At 45.7% G+C, this 18,771-nt stretch overlaps 1 protein-coding gene across 1 annotated transcript in view; it reads right to left on the minus strand.

The window, feature by feature from the left end:
* The window catches only part of LOC139531498 (collagen alpha-1(XI) chain-like), a 239,748-nt gene that overhangs the window by 209,011 nt on the left and 11,966 nt on the right, over positions 1 to 18,771 (minus strand). Inside the window, exons 2-3 of the mRNA XM_071327991.1 lie at positions 12,447 to 12,611; positions 2,260 to 2,473 (exon numbers count right to left, since the gene is read on the minus strand). Of these exons, the coding sequence (XP_071184092.1) occupies positions 2,260 to 2,473; positions 12,447 to 12,611 (379 nt within the window). The remainder of the gene's footprint in view (positions 1 to 2,259; positions 2,474 to 12,446; positions 12,612 to 18,771) is intronic.

Below are 18,771 nucleotides of genomic sequence, written 5' to 3' on the forward strand. Positions count from 1 at the left end.
CCCTCACCTCTCCTATCCCCCGTGCTGCAGCCCAGGACCCCCCTAACCCTCACCTCTCCTATCCCCTGTGCTGCAGCCCAGGACCACCCTAACCCTCACCCCTCCTATCCCCCGTGCTGCAGCCCAGGACCCCCCTAACCCTCACCTCTCCTATCCCCCGTGCTGCAGCCCAGGACCCCCCTAACCCTCACCTCTCCTATCCCCCGTGCTGCAGCCCAGGACCCCTCTAACCCTCAACCCTCCTATCCCCTGTGCTGCAGCCCAGGACCCCCCTAACACTCACCCCTCCTATCCCCTGTGCTGCAGCCCAGGACCCCCCTAACCCTCACCTCTCCTATCCCCCTGTGCTGCAGCCCAGGACCCCCCTAACCCTCACCTCTCCTATCCCCCTGTGCTGCAGCTCAGGACCTAATCATAACCCCTGGGACAGACCTAATCCTGTGTTTGGACACCTGCGGTGAGATGAGGTGAAGGGTGATTTCTGTTGTTTTCTAATTCTTAGTGCGTCTTAGTGAACACAGAGGACACAGCAGTATGGTAAGTATGATTAGGTCTGTCGCACCAGGGTTGTATTCATTATATAGGGGTACCAGTCACATCAATCAGAGCATGACTGAAACGTAGTCAAATCAGATAACATAGAACCTACGATGACTACAAAGACAAAATCACATACAGGTACACAAAATAGATTGTCCAGGCAATCAGAGAGCTCCTTGCACATGATATGTCTATAGTATATATTCTAGAGAGGGTTGGGTGGGTGCACCAGGGTTTGAGTATGAATATAGTCTGGGTGAAGAGACACACACAAACCTAACTAAGCTCTGTTTTCAGTCTTTATCCAGCCCTCCTCCTTCCTCCCTCCCCAACATCCCTCTCTCCCTCTCCCTGGTCTCTGTAAGCAGCGATGGTCTCTCTCTCCCTGGTCTCTGTAAGCAGCAATGGTCTCCCTCTCCCTGGTCTCTGTAAGCAGCGATGGTATCCATCTCTCCCTCTCCCTGGTCTCTGTAAGCAGCGATGGTCTCCCTCTCCCTGTTCTCTGTAAGCAGCGATGGTCTCCCTCTCTCTGGTCTCTGTAAGCAGCGATGGTCTCCCTCTCTCTGGTCTCTGTAAGCAGCGATGGTCTCCCTCTCCCTGGTCTCTGTAAGCAGCAATGGTCTACCTCCCTCTCCCTGGTCTCTGTAAGCAGCGATGGTCTCCCTCTCCCTGTTCTCTGTAAGCAGCGATGGTCTCCCTCTCTCTGGTCTCTGTGAGCAGCGATGGTCTCCCTCTCTCTGGTCTCTGTGAGCAGCGATGGTCTCCCTCTCTCTGGTCTCTGTGAGCAGCGATGGTCTCCCTCTCTCTCCCTGGTCTCTGTAAGCAGCAATGGTCTCCCTCCCTCTCCCTGGTCTCTGTAAGCAGCAATGGTCTCCCTCCCTCTCCCTGTTCTCTGTAAGCAGTGATGGTCTCCCTCTCCCTGGTCTCTGTGAGCAGCGATGGTCTCCCTCTCCCTGTTCTCTGTAAGCAGCGATGGTCTCCCTCTCCCTGTTCTCTGTAAGCAGTGATGGTCTCCCTCTCCCTTGTCTCTGTAAGCAGCGATGGTCTCCCTCTCTCTGGTCTCTGTAAGCAGCGATGGTCTCCCTCTCTCTGGTCTGTAAGCAGCGACGGTCTCCCTCCCTACCTCTCTCTGGTCTCTGTGAGCAGCAATGGTCTCCCTCTCTCCCTCTCCCTGGTCTCTGTAAGCAGCAATTGTCTCCCTCTCCCTGTGCTCTGTGAGCAGCGATGGTCTCCCTTCCTCCGTCACTCTCCCTGTTCTCTGTGAGCAGCGATGGTCTCCCTTCCTCCGTCTCTCTCCCTGTTCTCTGTGAGCAGTGATGGTCTCCCTTCCTCCGTCACTCTCCCTGTTCTCTGTGCTCAGTGATGGTCTCCCTTCCTCCGTCTCTCTCCCTGTTCTCTGTGAGCAGTGATGGTCTCCCTTCCTCTGTTTCTCTCCCTGTTCTCTGTGAGCAGTGATGGTCTCCCTTCCTCCGTCACTCTCCCTGTTCTCTGTGCTCAGTGATGGTCTCCCTTCCTCCGTCTCTCTCCCTGTTCTCTGTGAGCAGTGATGGTCTCCCTTCCTCTGTTTCTCTCCCTGTTCTCTGTGAGCAGTGATGGTCTCCCTTCCTCCGTCTCTTTCCCTGTTCTCTGTGAGCAGCGATGATCTCCCTCCCTCCGTCTCTCTCTCTGTTCTCTGTGAGACCAACCAGCAGCAGTAGTGGTAGGTCAGTCTTGACTTACTTTCCGTCGGCCAGGTTGAGAGAGCGGAACAGGGGGTAGTCCTCAGGGGCGGGCTTGCCGCTCTGGTCCTCATACAGGAAGACGGGTGAGCGTCCCACCTCCACCCCCAGCTGCTGCACGCCCTGCTCACTGTAAACAGACAGCAGGAAGGACTGGAGGCCGGCCTTGGGCCTGAGGGTGGTCAGGATGGAGAAGTCTTCAGGGAACTCACCTCCTACAGAACACACAGGTTGGGTTAGAAATACAGAGATACAGTAACACCCCCCCCCCCACCACACACACACACACACACACACACACACACACACACACACACACACACACACACATAATGCACTGAACACAAGTTAGATCAGGTTAGAAATACAGGGAACTGATTCAATGATAAGATGCAGCTGATTCAATCATAAGATGCGACTGATTCAATCATAAGATGCGACTGATTCAATCGTAAGATGCGACTGATTCAATCATAAGATGCGACTGATTCAATCATAAGATGCGACTGATTCAATCATAAGATGCGACTGATTCAATCATAAGATGCGACTGATTCAATCGTAAGATGCGACTGATTCAATCGTAATAATCGACTGATTCAATCATAAGATGCGACTGATTCAATCGTAAGATGCGACTGATTCAATCGTAATAATCGACTGATTCAATCATAAGATGCGACTGATTCAATCGTAAGATGCGACTGATTCAATCGTAAGATGCGACTGATTCAATCATAAGATGTGTATTATTGAGTAACAAAAAACAGAACTCACAGGTGAGGACTTTTCAATTCAGTTACCCTTTACATTTACACAATCATATACAGTTTCCTACAGACACACATTGTGTTTATGTGTAAGGTCTAATTTGTTCTGCAACTACCCCAGGTTTACAGTCTTTCAAGCATCCAGATAGACCTAAGCTAATCATTTATTCATTCCAGCGGGAATCAAACCCACAACCCTTACAAGCATCACACTCTACCAACTAAGCCACACGGGACCTGAGCTAATCGTATGCTACTTTATCCATGTACATACATTTCCAGGCTTGATGACAACGATATGCATTTTAGGGCAATGATATTGAACGTGTAAAATCTCACGTATTTAGAGTACAATTTTCCTTTCAGAAGAGACAAATTGGAGGGCAACTAATGTCTGAACATTAAAACAGATGTATTGACACTTTTCCTGAGTTTATTTAAACACAAACAATTCTCCATTAGCGATTTGAAAAGTTGCACCAAAGAGGAATACAATTCATAAAAATATCCTACAAAACTTTAAGAGGACATTAGGACATGAGTTAGTCCCAACTAAACAGATCTATGAATGAGTCAAACTTGGGTTTTAACACCCAAATGAAATAAATCAGTCTCTACAGTCTCACATAAAACACCTGAAACAACTCTGGTACATAATCCAGACTCATAATAATAGTTTATTATTTCTACATGACGGCAATTGAGTTAATTTATTTTATTCCACTCAAGCCTTCCCTCTCAGCCAGATTCTCTCTCTCTCTCTGGGGGTTGGTGTTAGACTAGCTAGTTCTATCAGCCATATTCTCTCTCTCTGGGGTTGGTGTTAGACTACTGGGGTTGGTGTTAGACTAGCTAGTTCTCTCAGCCAGATTCTCTCTCTCTGGGGTTGGTGTTAGACTAGCTAGTTCCCTCAGCCAGATTCTCGCTCTCTGGGGGGTGGTGTTAGACTAGCTAGTTCTATCAGCCATATTCTCTCTCTCTGGGGTTGGTGTTAGACTAGCTAGTTCTATCAGCCATATTCTCTCTCTCTGGGGTTGGTGTTAGACTAGCTAGTTCTCTCAGCCATATTCTCTCTCTCTGGGGTTGGTGTTAGACTAGCTAGTTCTCTCAGCCAGATTCTCTCTCTCTGGGGTTGGTGTTAGACTAGCTAGTTCTATCAGCCATATTCTCTCTCTCTGGGGTTGGTGTTAGACTAGCTAGTTCTCTCAGCCAGATTCTCTCTCTCTGGGGGTTGGTGTTAGACTAGCTAGTTCTCTCAGCCAGATTCTCTCTCTCTGGGGTTGGTGTTAGACTAGCTAGTTCCCTCAGCCAGATTCTCTCTCTCTGGGGGGTGGTATTAGACTAGCTAGTTCTATCAGCCACATTCTCTCTCTCTGGGGTTGGTGTTAGACTAGCTAGTTCTATCAGCCATATTCTCTCTCTCTGGGGTTGGTGTTAGACTAGCTAGTTCTCTCAGCCATATTCTCTCTCTCTGGGGTTGGTGTTAGACTAGCTAGTTCTCTCAGCCAGATTCTCTCTCTCTGGGGTTGGTGTTAGACTAGCTAGTTCTCTCAGCCATATTCTCTCTCTCTGGGGGTTGGTGTTAGACTAGCTAGTTCTCTCAGCCAGATTCTCTCTCTCTGGGTTTAGTGTTAGACTAGCTAGTTCCCTCAGCCAGATTCTCTCTCTCTGGGAGTTGGTGTTAGACTAGCTAGTTCTCTCAGCCAGATTCTCTCTCTCTGGGTTTGGTGTTAGACTAGCTAGTTCTCTCAGCCAGATTCTCTCTCTCTGGGGGTTGGTGTTAGACTAGCTAGTTCTATCAGCCATATTCTCTCTCTCTGGGGTTGGTGTTAGACTAGCTAGTTCTATCAGCCATATTCTCTCTCTCTGGGGTTGGTGTTAGACTAGCTAGTTCTCTCAGCCATATTCTCTCTCTCTGGGGTTGGTGTTAGACTAGCTAGTTCTCTCAGCCAGATTCTCTCTCTCTGGGGTTGGTGTTAGACTAGCTAGTTCTCTCAGCCATATTCTCTCTCTCTGGGGGTTGGTGTTAGACTAGCTAGTTCTCTCAGCCAGATTCTCTCTCTCTGGGTTTAGTGTTAGACTAGCTAGTTCCCTCAGCCAGATTCTCTCTCTCTGGGAGTTGGTGTTAGACTAGCTAGTTCTCTCAGCCAGATTCTCTCTCTCTGGGTTTGGTGTTAGACTAGCTAGTTCTCTCAGCCAGATTCTCTCTCTCTGGGGGTTGGTGTTAGACTAGCTAGTTCTCTCTGCCAGATTCTCTCTCTCTGGGTTTGGTGTTAGACTAGCTAGTTCTCTCAGCCAGATTCTCTCTCTCTGGGGGTTGGTGGTAGACTAGCTAGTTCCCTCAGCCAGATTCTCTCTCTCTCTCTGGTGGTTGGTGTTAGACTAGCTAGTTCTATCAGCCATATTCTCTCTCTCTGGGGTTGGTGTTAGACTAGCTAGTTCTCTCAGCCAGATTCTCTCTCTCTGGGGTTGGTGTTAGACTAGCTAGTTCCCTCAGCCAGATTCTCTCTCTCTGGGGGGTGGTGTTAGACTAGCTAGTTCTCTCAGCCATATTCTCTCTCTCTGGGGGTTGGTGTTAGACTAGCTAGTTCTCTCAGCCAGATTCTCTCTCTCTGGGTTTAGTGTTAGACTAGCTAGTTCCCTCAGCCAGATTCTCTCTCTCTGGGAGTTGGTGTTAGACTAGCTAGTTCTCTCAGCCATATTCTCTCTCTCTGGGGGTTGGTGTTAGACTAGCTAGTTCTCTCAGCCAGATTCTCTCTCTCTGGGATTGGTATTAGACTAGCTAGTTCTCTCAGCCATATTCTCTCTCTCTAGGGGTTGGTGTTAGACTAGCTAGTTCTCTCAGCCAGATTCTCTCTCTCTGGGGGTTGCTGTTAGACTAGCTAGTTCTCTCAGCCAGATTCTCTCTCTCTGGGTTTGGTGTTAGACTAGCTAGTTCTCTCAGCCAGATTCTCTCTCTCTGGGGTTGGTGTTAGACTAGCTAGTTCTCTCAGCCATATTCTCTCTCTCTGGGGTTGGTGTTAGACTAGCTAGTTCTCTCAGCCAGATTCTCTCTCTCTGGGGTTGGTGTTAGACTAGCTAGTTCTCTCAGCCATATTCTCTCTCTCTGGGGGTTGGTGTTAGACTAGCTAGTTCTCTCAGCCAGATTCTCTCTCTCTGGGTTTAGTGTTAGACTAGCTAGTTCCCTCAGCCAGATTCTCTCTCTCTGGGAGTTGGTGTTAGACTAGCTAGTTCTCTCAGCCAGATTCTCTCTCTCTGTGGGTTGGTGTTAGACTAGCTAGTTCTCTCAGCCAGATTCTCTCTCTCTGGGTTTGGTGTTAGACTAGCTAGTTCTCTCAGCCAGATTCTCTCTCTCTGGGGGTTGGTGTTAGACTAGCTAGTTCTCTCAGCCAGATTCTCTCTCTCTGGGTTTGGTGTTAGACTAGCTAGTTCTCTCAGCCAGATTCTCTCTCTCTGGGGGTTGGTGGTAGACTAGCTAGTTCCCTCAGCCAGATTCTCTCTCTCTCTCTGGGGGTTGGTGTTAGACTAGCTAGTTCTATCAGCCATATTCTCTCTCTCTGGGGTTGGTGTTAGACTAGCTAGTTCTCTCAGCCAGATTCTCTCTCTCTGGGGTTGGTGTTAGACTAGCTAGTTCCCTCAGCCAGATTCTCTCTCTCTGGGGGGTGGTGTTAGACTAGCTAGTTCTCTCAGCCATATTCTCTCTCTCTGGGGGTTGGTGTTAGACTAGCTAGTTCTCTCAGCCAGATTCTCTCTCTCTGGGTTTAGTGTTAGACTAGCTAGTTCCCTCAGCCAGATTCTCTCTCTCTGGGAGTTGGTGTTAGACTAGCTTGTTCTCTCAGCCATATTCTCTCTCTCTGGGGGTTGGTGTTAGACTAGCTAGTTCTCTCAGCCAGATTCTCTCTCTCTGGGATTGGTATTAGACTAGCTAGTTCTCTCAGCCATATTCTCTCTCTCTAGGGGTTGGTGTTAGACTAGCTAGTTCTCTCAGCCAGATTCTCTCTCTCTGGGGGTTGCTGTTAGACTAGCTAGTTCTCTCAGCCAGATTCTCTCTCTCTGGGTTTGGTGTTAGACTAGCTAGTTCTCTCAGCCAGATTATCTCTCTCTGGGGGTTGGTGGTAGACTAGCTAGTTCCCTCAGCCATATTCTCTCTCTCTCTGGGTTTGGTGTTAGACTAGCTAGTTCTCTCAGCCAGATTCTCTCTCTCTGGGGGTTGGTGTTAGACTAGCTAGTTCTCACAGCCAGATTCTCTCTCTCTGGGTTTGGTGTTAGGCTAGCTAGTTCTCTCAGCCATATTCTCTCTCTCTAGGGGTTGGTGTTAGACTAGCTAGTTCTCTCAGCCAGATTCTCTCTCTCTGGGGGTTGGTGTTAGACTAGCTAGTTCTATCAGCCATATTCTCTCTCTCTGGGGTTGGTGTTAGACTAGCTAGTTCTATCAGCCATATTCTCTCTCTCTGGGGTTGGTGTTAGACTAGCTAGTTCTCTCAGCCATATTCTCTCTCTCTGGGGTTGGTGTTAGACTAGCTAGTTCTCTCAGCCAGATTCTCTCTCTCTGGGGTTGGTGTTAGACTAGCTAGTTCTCTCAGCCATATTCTCTCTCTCTGGGGGTTGGTGTTAGACTAGCTAGTTCTCTCAGCCAGATTCTCTCTCTCTGGGTTTAGTGTTAGACTAGCTAGTTCCCTCAGCCAGATTCTCTCTCTCTGGGAGTTGGTGTTAGACTAGCTAGTTCTCTCAGCCAGATTCTCTCTCTCTGTGGGTTGGTGTTAGACTAGCTAGTTCTCTCAGCCAGATTCTCTCTCTCTGGGTTTGGTGTTAGACTAGCTAGTTCTCTCAGCCAGATTCTCTCTCTCTGGGGGTTGGTGTTAGACTAGCTAGTTCTCTCAGCCAGATTCTCTCTCTCTGGGTTTGGTGTTAGACTAGCTAGTTCTCTCAGCCAGATTCTCTCTCTCTGGGGGTTGGTGGTAGACTAGCTAGTTCCCTCAGCCAGATTCTCTCTCTCTCTCTGGGGGTTGGTGTTAGACTAGCTAGTTATATCAGCCATATTCTCTCTCTCTGGGGTTGGTGTTAGACTAGCTAGTTCACTCAGCCAGATTCTCTCTCTCTGGGGTTGGTGTTAGACTAGCTAGTTCCCTCAGCCAGATTCTCTCTCTCTGGGGGGTGGTGTTAGACTAGCTAGTTCTCTCAGCCATATTCTCTCTCTCTGGGGGTTGGTGTTAGACTAGCTAGTTCTCTCAGCCAGATTCTCTCTCTCTGGGTTTAGTGTTAGACTAGCTAGTTCCCTCAGCCAGGTTCTCTCTCTCTGGGAGTTGGTGTTAGACTAGCTAGTTCTCTCAGCCATATTCTCTCTCTCTGGGGGTTGGTGTTAGACTAGCTAGTTCTCTCAGCCAGATTCTCTCTCTCTGGGATTGGTATTAGACTAGCTAGTTCTCTCAGCCATATTCTCTCTCTCTAGGGGTTGGTGTTAGACTAGCTAGTTCTCTCAGCCAGATTCTCTCTCTCTGGGGGTTGCTGTTAGACTAGCTAGTTCTCTCAGCCAGATTCTCTCTCTCTGGGTTTGGTGTTAGACTAGCTAGTTCTCTCAGCCAGATTCTCTCTCTCTGGGGGTTGGTGGTAGACTAGCTAGTTCCCTCAGCCATATTCTCTCTCTCTCTGGGTTTGGTGTTAGACTAGCTAGTTCTCTCAGCCAGATTCTCTCTCTCTGGGGGTTGGTGTTAGACTAGCTAGTTCTCTCAGCCAGATTCTCTCTCTCTGGGTTTGGTGTTAGGCTAGCTAGTTCTCTCAGCCATATTCTCTCTCTCTAGGGGTTGGTGTTAGACTAGCTAGTTCTCTCAGCCAGATTCTCTCTCTCTGGGGGTTGGTGTTAGACTAGCTAGTTCCCTCAGCCAGATTCTCTCTCTCTCTCTGGGGGTTGGTGTTAGACTAGCTAGTTCTCTCAGCCAGATTCTCTCTCTCTGGGGGTTGGTGTTAGACTAGCTAGTTCTCTCAGCCAGATTCTCTCTCTCTGGGGGTTGGTGTTAGACTAGCTAGTTCTCTCAGCCAAACTCTCTCTCTCTGGGGGTTGGTGTTAGACTAGCTAGTTCTCTCAGCCATATTCTCTCTCTCTCTGGGTTTGGTGTTAGACTAGCTAGTTCTCTCAGCCAGATTCTCTCTCTCTGGGTTTGGTGTTAGACTAGCTAGTTCTCTCAGCCAGATTCTCTCTCTCTGGGGGTTGGTGGTAGACTAGCTAGTTCCCTCAGCCAGATTCTCTCTCTCTCTCTGGGGGTTGGTGTTAGACTAGCTAGTTCTCTCAGCCAGATTCTCTCTCTCTGGGGTTTGGTGTTAGACTAGCTAGTTCTCTCAGCCAGATTCTCTCTCTCTGGGTTTGGTGTTAGACTAGCTAGTTCTCTCAGCCAGATTCTCTCTCTCTGGGGGTTGGTGTTAGACTAGCTAGATCTCTCAGCCAGATTCTCTCTCTCTGGGTTTGGTGTTAGACTAGCTAGTTCTCTCAGACAGATTTTCTCTCTCTCTGGGTTTGGTGTTAGACTAGCTAGTTCTCTCAGCCATATTATCTCTCCCTCTGGGTTTGGTGTTAGACTAGCTAGTTCTATCAGCCATATTCTCTCTCTCTGGGGTTGGTGTTAGACTAGCTAGTTCTCTCAGCCATATTCTCTCTCTCTGGGGTTGGTGTTAGACTAGCTAGTTCTCTCAGCCAGATTCTCTCTCTCTGGGGTTGGTGTTAGACTAGCTAGTTCTCTCAGCCATATTCTCTCTCTCTGGGGGTTGGTGTTAGACTAGCTAGTTCTCTCAGCCAGATTCTCTCTCTCTGGGTTTAGTGTTAGACTAGCTAGTTCCCTCAGCCAGATTCTCTCTCTCTGGGAGTTGGTGTTAGACTAGCTAGTTCTCTCAGCCAGATTCTCTCTCTCTGTGGGTTGGTGTTAGACTAGCTAGTTCTCTCAGCCAGATTCTCTCTCTCTGGGTTTGGTGTTAGACTAGCTAGTTCTCTCAGCCAGATTCTCTCTCTCTGGGGGTTGGTGTTAGACTAGCTAGTTCTCTCAGCCAGATTCTCTCTCTCTGGGTTTGGTGTTAGACTAGCTAGTTCTCTCAGCCAGATTCTCTCTCTCTGGGGGTTGGTGGTAGACTAGCTAGTTCCCTCAGCCAGATTCTCTCTCTCTCTCTGGGGGTTGGTGTTAGACTAGCTAGTTATATCAGCCATATTCTCTCTCTCTGGGGTTGGTGTTAGACTAGCTAGTTCACTCAGCCAGATTCTCTCTCTCTGGGGTTGGTGTTAGACTAGCTAGTTCCCTCAGCCAGATTCTCTCTCTCTGGGGGGTGGTGTTAGACTAGCTAGTTCTCTCAGCCATATTCTCTCTCTCTGGGGGTTGGTGTTAGACTAGCTAGTTCTCTCAGCCAGATTCTCTCTCTCTGGGTTTAGTGTTAGACTAGCTAGTTCCCTCAGCCAGATTCTCTCTCTCTGGGAGTTGGTGTTAGACTAGCTAGTTCTCTCAGCCATATTCTCTCTCTCTGGGGGTTGGTGTTAGACTAGCTAGTTCTCTCAGCCAGATTCTCTCTCTCTGGGATTGGTATTAGACTAGCTAGTTCTCTCAGCCATATTCTCTCTCTCTAGGGGTTGGTGTTAGACTAGCTAGTTCTCTCAGCCAGATTCTCTCTCTCTGGGGGTTGCTGTTAGACTAGCTAGTTCTCTCAGCCAGATTCTCTCTCTCTGGGTTTGGTGTTAGACTAGCTAGTTCTCTCAGCCAGATTCTCTCTCTCTGGGGGTTGGTGGTAGACTAGCTAGTTCCCTCAGCCATATTCTCTCTCTCTCTGGGTTTGGTGTTAGACTAGCTAGTTCTCTCAGCCAGATTCTCTCTCTCTGGGGGTTGGTGTTAGACTAGCTAGTTCTCTCAGCCAGATTCTCTCTCTCTGGGTTTGGTGTTAGGCTAGCTAGTTCTCTCAGCCATATTCTCTCTCTCTAGGGGTTGGTGTTAGACTAGCTAGTTCTCTCAGCCAGATTCTCTCTCTCTGGGGGTTGGTGTTAGACTAGCTAGTTCCCTCAGCCAGATTCTCTCTCTCTCTCTGGGGGTTGGTGTTAGACTAGCTAGTTCTCTCAGCCAGATTCTCTCTCTCTGGGGGTTGGTGTTAGACTAGCTAGTTCTCTCAGCCAGATTCTCTCTCTCTGGGGGTTGGTGTTAGACTAGCTAGTTCTCTCAGCCAAACTCTCTCTCTCTGGGGGTTGGTGTTAGACTAGCTAGTTCTCTCAGCCATATTCTCTCTCTCTCTGGGTTTGGTGTTAGACTAGCTAGTTCTCTCAGCCAGATTCTCTCTCTCTGGGTTTGGTGTTAGACTAGCTAGTTCTCTCAGCCAGATTCTCTCTCTCTGGGGGTTGGTGGTAGACTAGCTAGTTCCCTCAGCCAGATTCTCTCTCTCTCTCTGGGGGTTGGTGTTAGACTAGCTAGTTCTCTCAGCCAGATTCTCTCTCTCTGGGGTTTGGTGTTAGACTAGCTAGTTCTCTCAGCCAGATTCTCTCTCTCTGGGTTTGGTGTTAGACTAGCTAGTTCTCTCAGCCAGATTCTCTCTCTCTGGGGGTTGGTGTTAGACTAGCTAGATCTCTCAGCCAGATTCTCTCTCTCTGGGTTTGGTGTTAGACTAGCTAGTTCTCTCAGACAGATTTTCTCTCTCTCTGGGTTTGGTGTTAGACTAGCTAGTTCTCTCAGCCATATTATCTCTCCCTCTGGGTTTGGTGTTAGACTAGCTAGTTCCTTCAGCCATATTCTCTCTCTCTCTGGGGGTTGGAGTTAGACTAGCTACTTCTCTCAGCCAGACTCTCTCTCTCTGGGGGTTGGTGTTAGACTAGCTAGTTCTCTCAGCCAGATTCTCTCTCTCTGGGGTTGGTGTAAGACTAGCTAGTTCTCTCAGCCATATTCTCTCTCTCTAGGGGTTGGTGTTAGACTAGCTAGTTCTCTCAGCCAGATTCGCTCTCTCTGGGTTTGGTGTTAGACTAGCTAGTTCTCTCAGCCAGATTCTCTCTCTCTGGGGGTTGGTGTTAGACTAGCTAGTTCCCTCAGCCATATTCTCTCTCTCTGGGGTTGGTGTTAGACTAGCTAGTTCTCTCAGCCAGATTCTCTCTCTCTGGGGGTTGGTGTTAGACTAGCTAGTTCTCTCAGCCAGATTCTCTCTCTCTGGGGGTTGGTGTTAGACTAGCTAGTTCTCTCAGCCAGATTCTCTCTCTCTCTGGGGGTTGGTGCAATACAAACACTCTGAGGAAGGAATACAGCACTGTGACATTATCAGATCAGGGATGTCATCTCCTGTCAAAAGCCTTGGCAAGACTAACAAAAGACACTTTTAAACACCACTCCCTTCTGCGCTGCACAGCCAGGATTTGGGGTAAAACAGAGAGAGGATGGAGGGGAACGGAGGGATGGAAGGACAGGGTTTGTCTTACCTGGGAAAAGCTGCTTGGTGGGGGCACTGATCTGGGCTTGCTTTCCAACTCTGTAGGCTGTGTCCGGCTTAGATGCTCTTCGGTTTGTGCAAAATCCTGATGTTTTCCTAACTCCTTCGGGGGAATTGTGAAAGTCTAATACTTTCAGCACATCCACTGGTTCAGCTGTTGGAGAGAGAGAAGGTACAACACGATTTATAATCTGACAAGAACTTCACAACGCACCTGAATCTTTGTTTCAACAGTTAGAATGTCAAGCAACCATAATCTATTGCATTTATACAAATTGTATGTCATCTTCATAACCAAACCTCTGTTTGATTCATGAACATGGCTTTATAGACTTCAAAAGAATTCACATTTTAATCCAGTAAACCATCTATACATTTTTACCGAATATCTTGCTCTTTTAATGAGAAACCATATCTGTGTACTGAACACTTCCATTCTGGTGATAACCTAATGAGGAAAGACTTCCATTCTGGTGATAACCTAATGAGGAAAGACTTCCATTCTGGTGATAACCTATTGAGGAAAGACTTCCATTCTGGTGATAACCTATTGAGGAAAGACTTCCATTCTGGTGATAACCTAATGAGGAAAGACTTCCATTCTGGTGATAACCTAATGAGGAAAGACTTCCATTCTGGTGATAACCTAATGAGGAAAGACTTCCATTCTGGTGATAACCTAATGAGGAAACACTTCCATTCTGGTGATAACCTAATGAGGAAAGACTTCCATTTGGGTGATAACCTAATGAGGAAAGACTTCCATTTGGGTGATAACCTAATGAGGAAAGACTTCCATTCTGGTGATAACCTAATGAGGAAACACTTCCATTCTGGTGATAACCTAATGAGGAAAGACTTCCATTTGGGTGATAACCTAATGAGGAAAGACTTCCATTCTGGTGATAACCTAATGAGGAAACACTTCCATTCTGGTGATAACCTAATGAGGAAAGACTTCCATTCTGGTGATAACCTAATGAGGAAAGACTTCCAATCTGGTGATAACCTAATGAGGAAAGACTTCCATTCTGGTGATAACCTAATGAGGAAAGACTTCAAATAATTGAACATAGACAGATGCATTGCCCCCATTGCTCCCCTGGCTACATGTCTCCCTGTCTCCCCTGGCTACATGTCTCCCTGTCTCCCCTGGCTACATGTCTCCCTGTCTCCCCTGGCTACATGTCCCCCCGTCTCCCCTGGCTACATGTCCCCCTGTCTCCCCTGGCTACATGTCCCCCTGTCCATCCTCCTCCTCCCATGTCCCCCCCACCATCCTTCTCCTCCCAGAAACAGGAGCCAGCTCACTGAGACACATCTGTGTGATCAGCAGGCCCATCTAACACTGTACTGTACCATGTGACAGGAAGTACGTCCATCAGCAGAATGACTACTAGTAGCGTAATAAACTGGCCGATCTTACAACACAGTAGTGTAGATATAGGTTTACTTTGATAAGGGTCACAGTCAGAACGTGCACTCGGCATTTCCCATTCCCTTCTATCTGCTGCTCTTTACATAAAGGAGCCCGTGTTTGATCCGACACCCCAGTGAGACAGACCCATGGGAAAGCTGGGGTGGGGACCATACTCTTATCGAAACGCCTTCTCAATGTTAACAACAGCTGTATGACAGGGCTGTGAGACAGGTAGGCAGAGGACTATTCCCAAGAGTTCAAACGCGAGATTTAGTATAGCAACGAATGCAGTAGAACCATACTCTGTCTTTACATGCCATATACTAGTGGATTGTTAAGGGGATTGTACCATACTCTGTCTTTACAAGCCATATACTAGTGGATAAGGGGCTAATACCATACTCTGTCTTTACAAGCCATATACTAGTGGATAAGGAGCTAATACCATACTCTGTCTTTACACGGTGCAGAACCAGCCTATACTATTATATCCTACGTATTCTAGATATACTAAATATTCTATCCACATACTGTCCATGATATCTATACATCACATACATACAGTACCAGTCAAAAAATTTGACCCAACTACTAATTCAAGTGTTTTTCTTTATTTTTACTATTTTATACATTGTAGAATAATAGTGAAGACATCAAAACTATGAAATAACACATATGGAATCATGTAACCAAAAATATTGATACGCCCAGACTCTGTCATTGCTCGTCCTAATATTTATATATTTCTTAATTCCATTCTTTTACTTTTAGATGTGTGTGTATTGTTGTGAATTGTTAGATATTACTGCACAGTTGGAGCTAGGAACACAAAGCATTTAGCTACACCAGCAATAACATATGCTAAATATGTGTTTATGACAAATACAATTAGATTTGATTTTGATTGGTCTGTCTAAAAGCATCAAATAGTCCTTCCTGTGGGTTTGGTCTAAAACCACGGTTTGGTTTGGCATGCGTCAGTCAGATCATTCACACGTTTCTTTAGTTACTGTCACGCCCTGACCTTAGAGTTCCTTATTATTTTCTATGTTTGGTGAGGTCAGGGTGTGACTCGGGTGGGAAAGTCTATGTTTTCTATTTCTTTGTTTTTGGCCGTGTGGGTTTCCCAATCAGAGGCAGCTGTCTATCGTTGTCTCTGATTAGGGATCACACATAAGTTGTCATTTTCCTTTTGGGTTTTGTGGGATCTTGTTTTCTTTTTCGTGTTTTCTGCCTGACAGAACTGTGCGCTTTCGTTTTTCACGTTTGTTATTTTTTTTTGTTTTGAGTGTTTTTTGAAATAAAAGAATCATGAACACTTTCCACGCTGCGCTTCGGTCCACTCTTCCTCACAGCACCAACGAGAGCCGTAACACCTACTTTGTACAAGACGCTATAAAACATGTATATTTCCCTCTCGACACACTTAGGCAAGCAGACGCTCCAGTAGTTACAGCAAACTAACTTCCTGCTTCCTTCTTCTCAATGCAGCATGTGGGGAAGCCTGTCCCCGTTTTAACATGAAGCTATTTCCATTGTATAAAAGGATGTCTTCAGTATTAACTAGGCTGTACATGTACATGACTACTGGGCCTAAACCAACAGAGTCCATAATGATTTGGTTTTACCTCAAACCAAACACATGACATGCTTTAACATATTTACTACGGTTCAATAGCTAATGTTCCCTCTAAGCTAGTAGTCACGAGACTGCCGCACAGAAATATTATCCCACAGAGAGAAGCACGATATTGAACTTCACTCAACTTTATAGAGCAGTAGTCACCAACTGGTCGACCAGTCGATCGCGACCGATCTCCAAGACATTCCTAGTCGATCGGCTAACATTTCTGTAAAACCCCCAATGATAAAGCCTTGGTGGTAGGTGCACCCGATTCAGCTGCCCTGCACGCCGGGTAGGCAAACTGTTGCAATTTTGAACCATTTCATGTGTCTGAAGGTACAACTCTGCCTTCCTGCGGGCCCAAGGGGGAGCAAATCAAGTGCACTATAGGCCTACCACTGGCCAATCGGATGGCTCAGATGACCGTGTCTGCAGTAATGTAGCAGGTGTAAAAGAAAGCTACAGTAAAGTTGATACGGTGAGGTTTAAAAACATGACTAGAGAGAGAGAGACTGTCAACGAATACAGTAAAGTTGATATGGTGAGGTTTAAAAACATGACTAGAGAGAGAGAGACTGTCAACGAACACAGTAAAGTTGATACAGTGAGGTTTAAAAACATGACTAGAGAGACTGTCAACGAATACAGTAAAGTTGATACAGTGAGGTTTAAAAACATGACTAGAGAGAGAGACTGTCAACGAATACAGTAAAGTTGGATACAGTGAGGTTTAAAAACATGACTAGAGAGAGAGACTGTCAACGAATACAGTAAAGTTGATACGGTGAGGTTTAAAAACATGACTAGAGAGAGAGAGACTGTCAACGAATACAGTAAAGTTGATACGGTGAGGTTTAAAAACATGACTAGAGAGAGAGAGACTGTCAACGAATACAGTAAAGTTGATACGGTGAGGTTTAAAAACATGACTAGAGAGAGAGAGACTGTCAACGAATACAGTAAAGTTGATACGGTGAGGTTTAAAAACATGACTATAGAGAGAGAGACTGTCAACGAATACAGTAAAGTTGATACAGTGAGGTTTAAAAACATGACTAGAGAGAGAGACTGTCAACGAATACAGTAAAGTTGATATGGTGAGGTTTAAAAACATGACTAGAGAGAGAGAGACTGTCAACGAATACAGTAAAGTTGGATACAGTGAGGTTTAAAAACATGACTAGAGAGAGAGACTGTCAACGAATACAGTAAAGTTGATACGGTGAGGTTTAAAAACATGACTAGAGAGAGAGAGACTGTCAACGAATACAGTAAAGTTGATACGGTGAGGTTTAAAAACATGACAAGAGAGAGAGAGAGACTATCAACGAATACAGTAAAGTTGATACGGTGAGGTTTAAAAACATGACAAGAGAGAGAGAGACTGTCAACGAATACAGTAAAGTTGATACGGTGAGGTTTAAAAACAAGACTAGAGAGAGAGAGACTGTCAACGAATACAGTAAAGTTGATACGGTGAGGTTTAAAAACATGACAAGAGAGAGAGAGACTGTCAACGAATACAGTAAAGTTGATACGGTGAGGTTTAAAAACATGACTATAGAGAGAGAGACTGTCAACGAATACAGTAAAGTTGATACGGTGAGGTTTAAAAACATGACTAGAGAGAGAGAGACTGTCAACGAATACAGTAAAGTTGATACAGTGAGGTTTAAAAACATGACTAGAGAGAGAGAGACTGTCAACGAATACAGTAAAGTTGATACAGTGAGGTTTAAAAACATGACTAGAGAGAGAGAGACTGTCAACGAATACAGTAAAGTTGATACGGTGAGGTTTAAAAACATGACAAGAGAGAGAGAGACTGTCAACGAATACAGTAAAGTTGATACAGTGAGGTTTAAAAACATGACTAGAGAGAAACTGTCAACGAATACAGTAAAGTTGATACAGTGAGGTTTAAAAACATGACTAGAGAGAGAGAGACTGTCAACGAATACAGTAAAGTTGATACGGTGAGGTTTCTAAACATGACTAGAGAGAGAGAGACTGTCAACGAATACAGTAAAGTTGATACAGTGAGGTTTAAAAACATGACTAGAGAGAGACTGTCAACGAATACAGTAAAGTTGATACAGTGAGGTTTAAAAACATGACTAGAGAGAGAGAGACTGTCAACGAATACAGTAAAGTTGATACAGTGAGGTTTAAAAACATGACTAGAGAGAGACTGTCAACGAATACAGTAAAGTTGATACGGTGAGGTTTAAAAACATGACTAGAGAGAGAGAGACTGTCAACGAATACAGTAAAGTTGATACGGTGAGGTTTAAAAACATGACAAGAGAGAGAGAGAGACTATCAACGAATACAGTAAAGTTGATACGGTGAGGTTTAAAAACATGACAAGAGAGAGAGAGACTGTCAACGAATACAGTAAAGTTGATACGGTGAGGTTTAAAAACATGACTAGAGAGAGAGAGACTGTCAACGAATACAGTAAAGTTGATACGGTGAGGTTTAAAAACATGACAAGAGAGAGAGAGACTGTCAACGAATACAGTAAAGTTGATACGGTGAGGTTTAAAAACATGACTATAGAGAGAGAGACTGTCAACGAATACAGTAAAGTTGATACGGTGAGGTTTAAAAACATGACTAGAGAGAGAGAGACTGTCAACGAATACAGTAAAGGTGATACAGTGAGGTTTAAAAACATGACTAGAGAGAGAGAGACTGTCAACGAATACAGTAAAGTTGATACAGTGAGGTTTAAAAACATGACTAGAGAGAGAGAGACTGTCAACGAATACAGTAAAGTTGATACGGTGAGGTTTAAAAACATGACAAGAGAGAGAGAGACTGTCAACGAATACAGTAAAGTTGATACAGTGAGGTTTAAAAACATGACTAGAGAGAAACTGTCAACGAATACAGTAAAGTTGATACAGTGAGGTTTAAAAACATGACTAGAGAGAGAGAGACTGTCAACGAATACAGTAAAGTTGATACGGTGAGGTTTCTAAACATGACTAGAGAGAGAGAGACTGTCAACGAATACAGTAAAGTTGATACAGTGAGGTTTAAAAACATGACTAGAGAGAGACTGTCAACGAATACAGTAAAGTTGATACAGTGAGGTTTAAAAACATGACTAGAGAGAGAGAGACTGTCAACGAATACAGTAAAGTTGATACAGTGAGGTTTAAAAACATGACTAGAGAGAGACTGTCAACGAATACAGTAAAGTTGATACGGTGAGGTTTAAAAACATGACTAGAGAGAGAGAGACTGTCAACGAATACAGTA

This window comes from Salvelinus alpinus, chromosome 10, assembly GCF_045679555.1.
Source record: "Salvelinus alpinus chromosome 10, SLU_Salpinus.1, whole genome shotgun sequence".
NCBI lineage: Eukaryota > Metazoa > Chordata > Actinopteri > Salmoniformes > Salmonidae > Salvelinus > Salvelinus alpinus.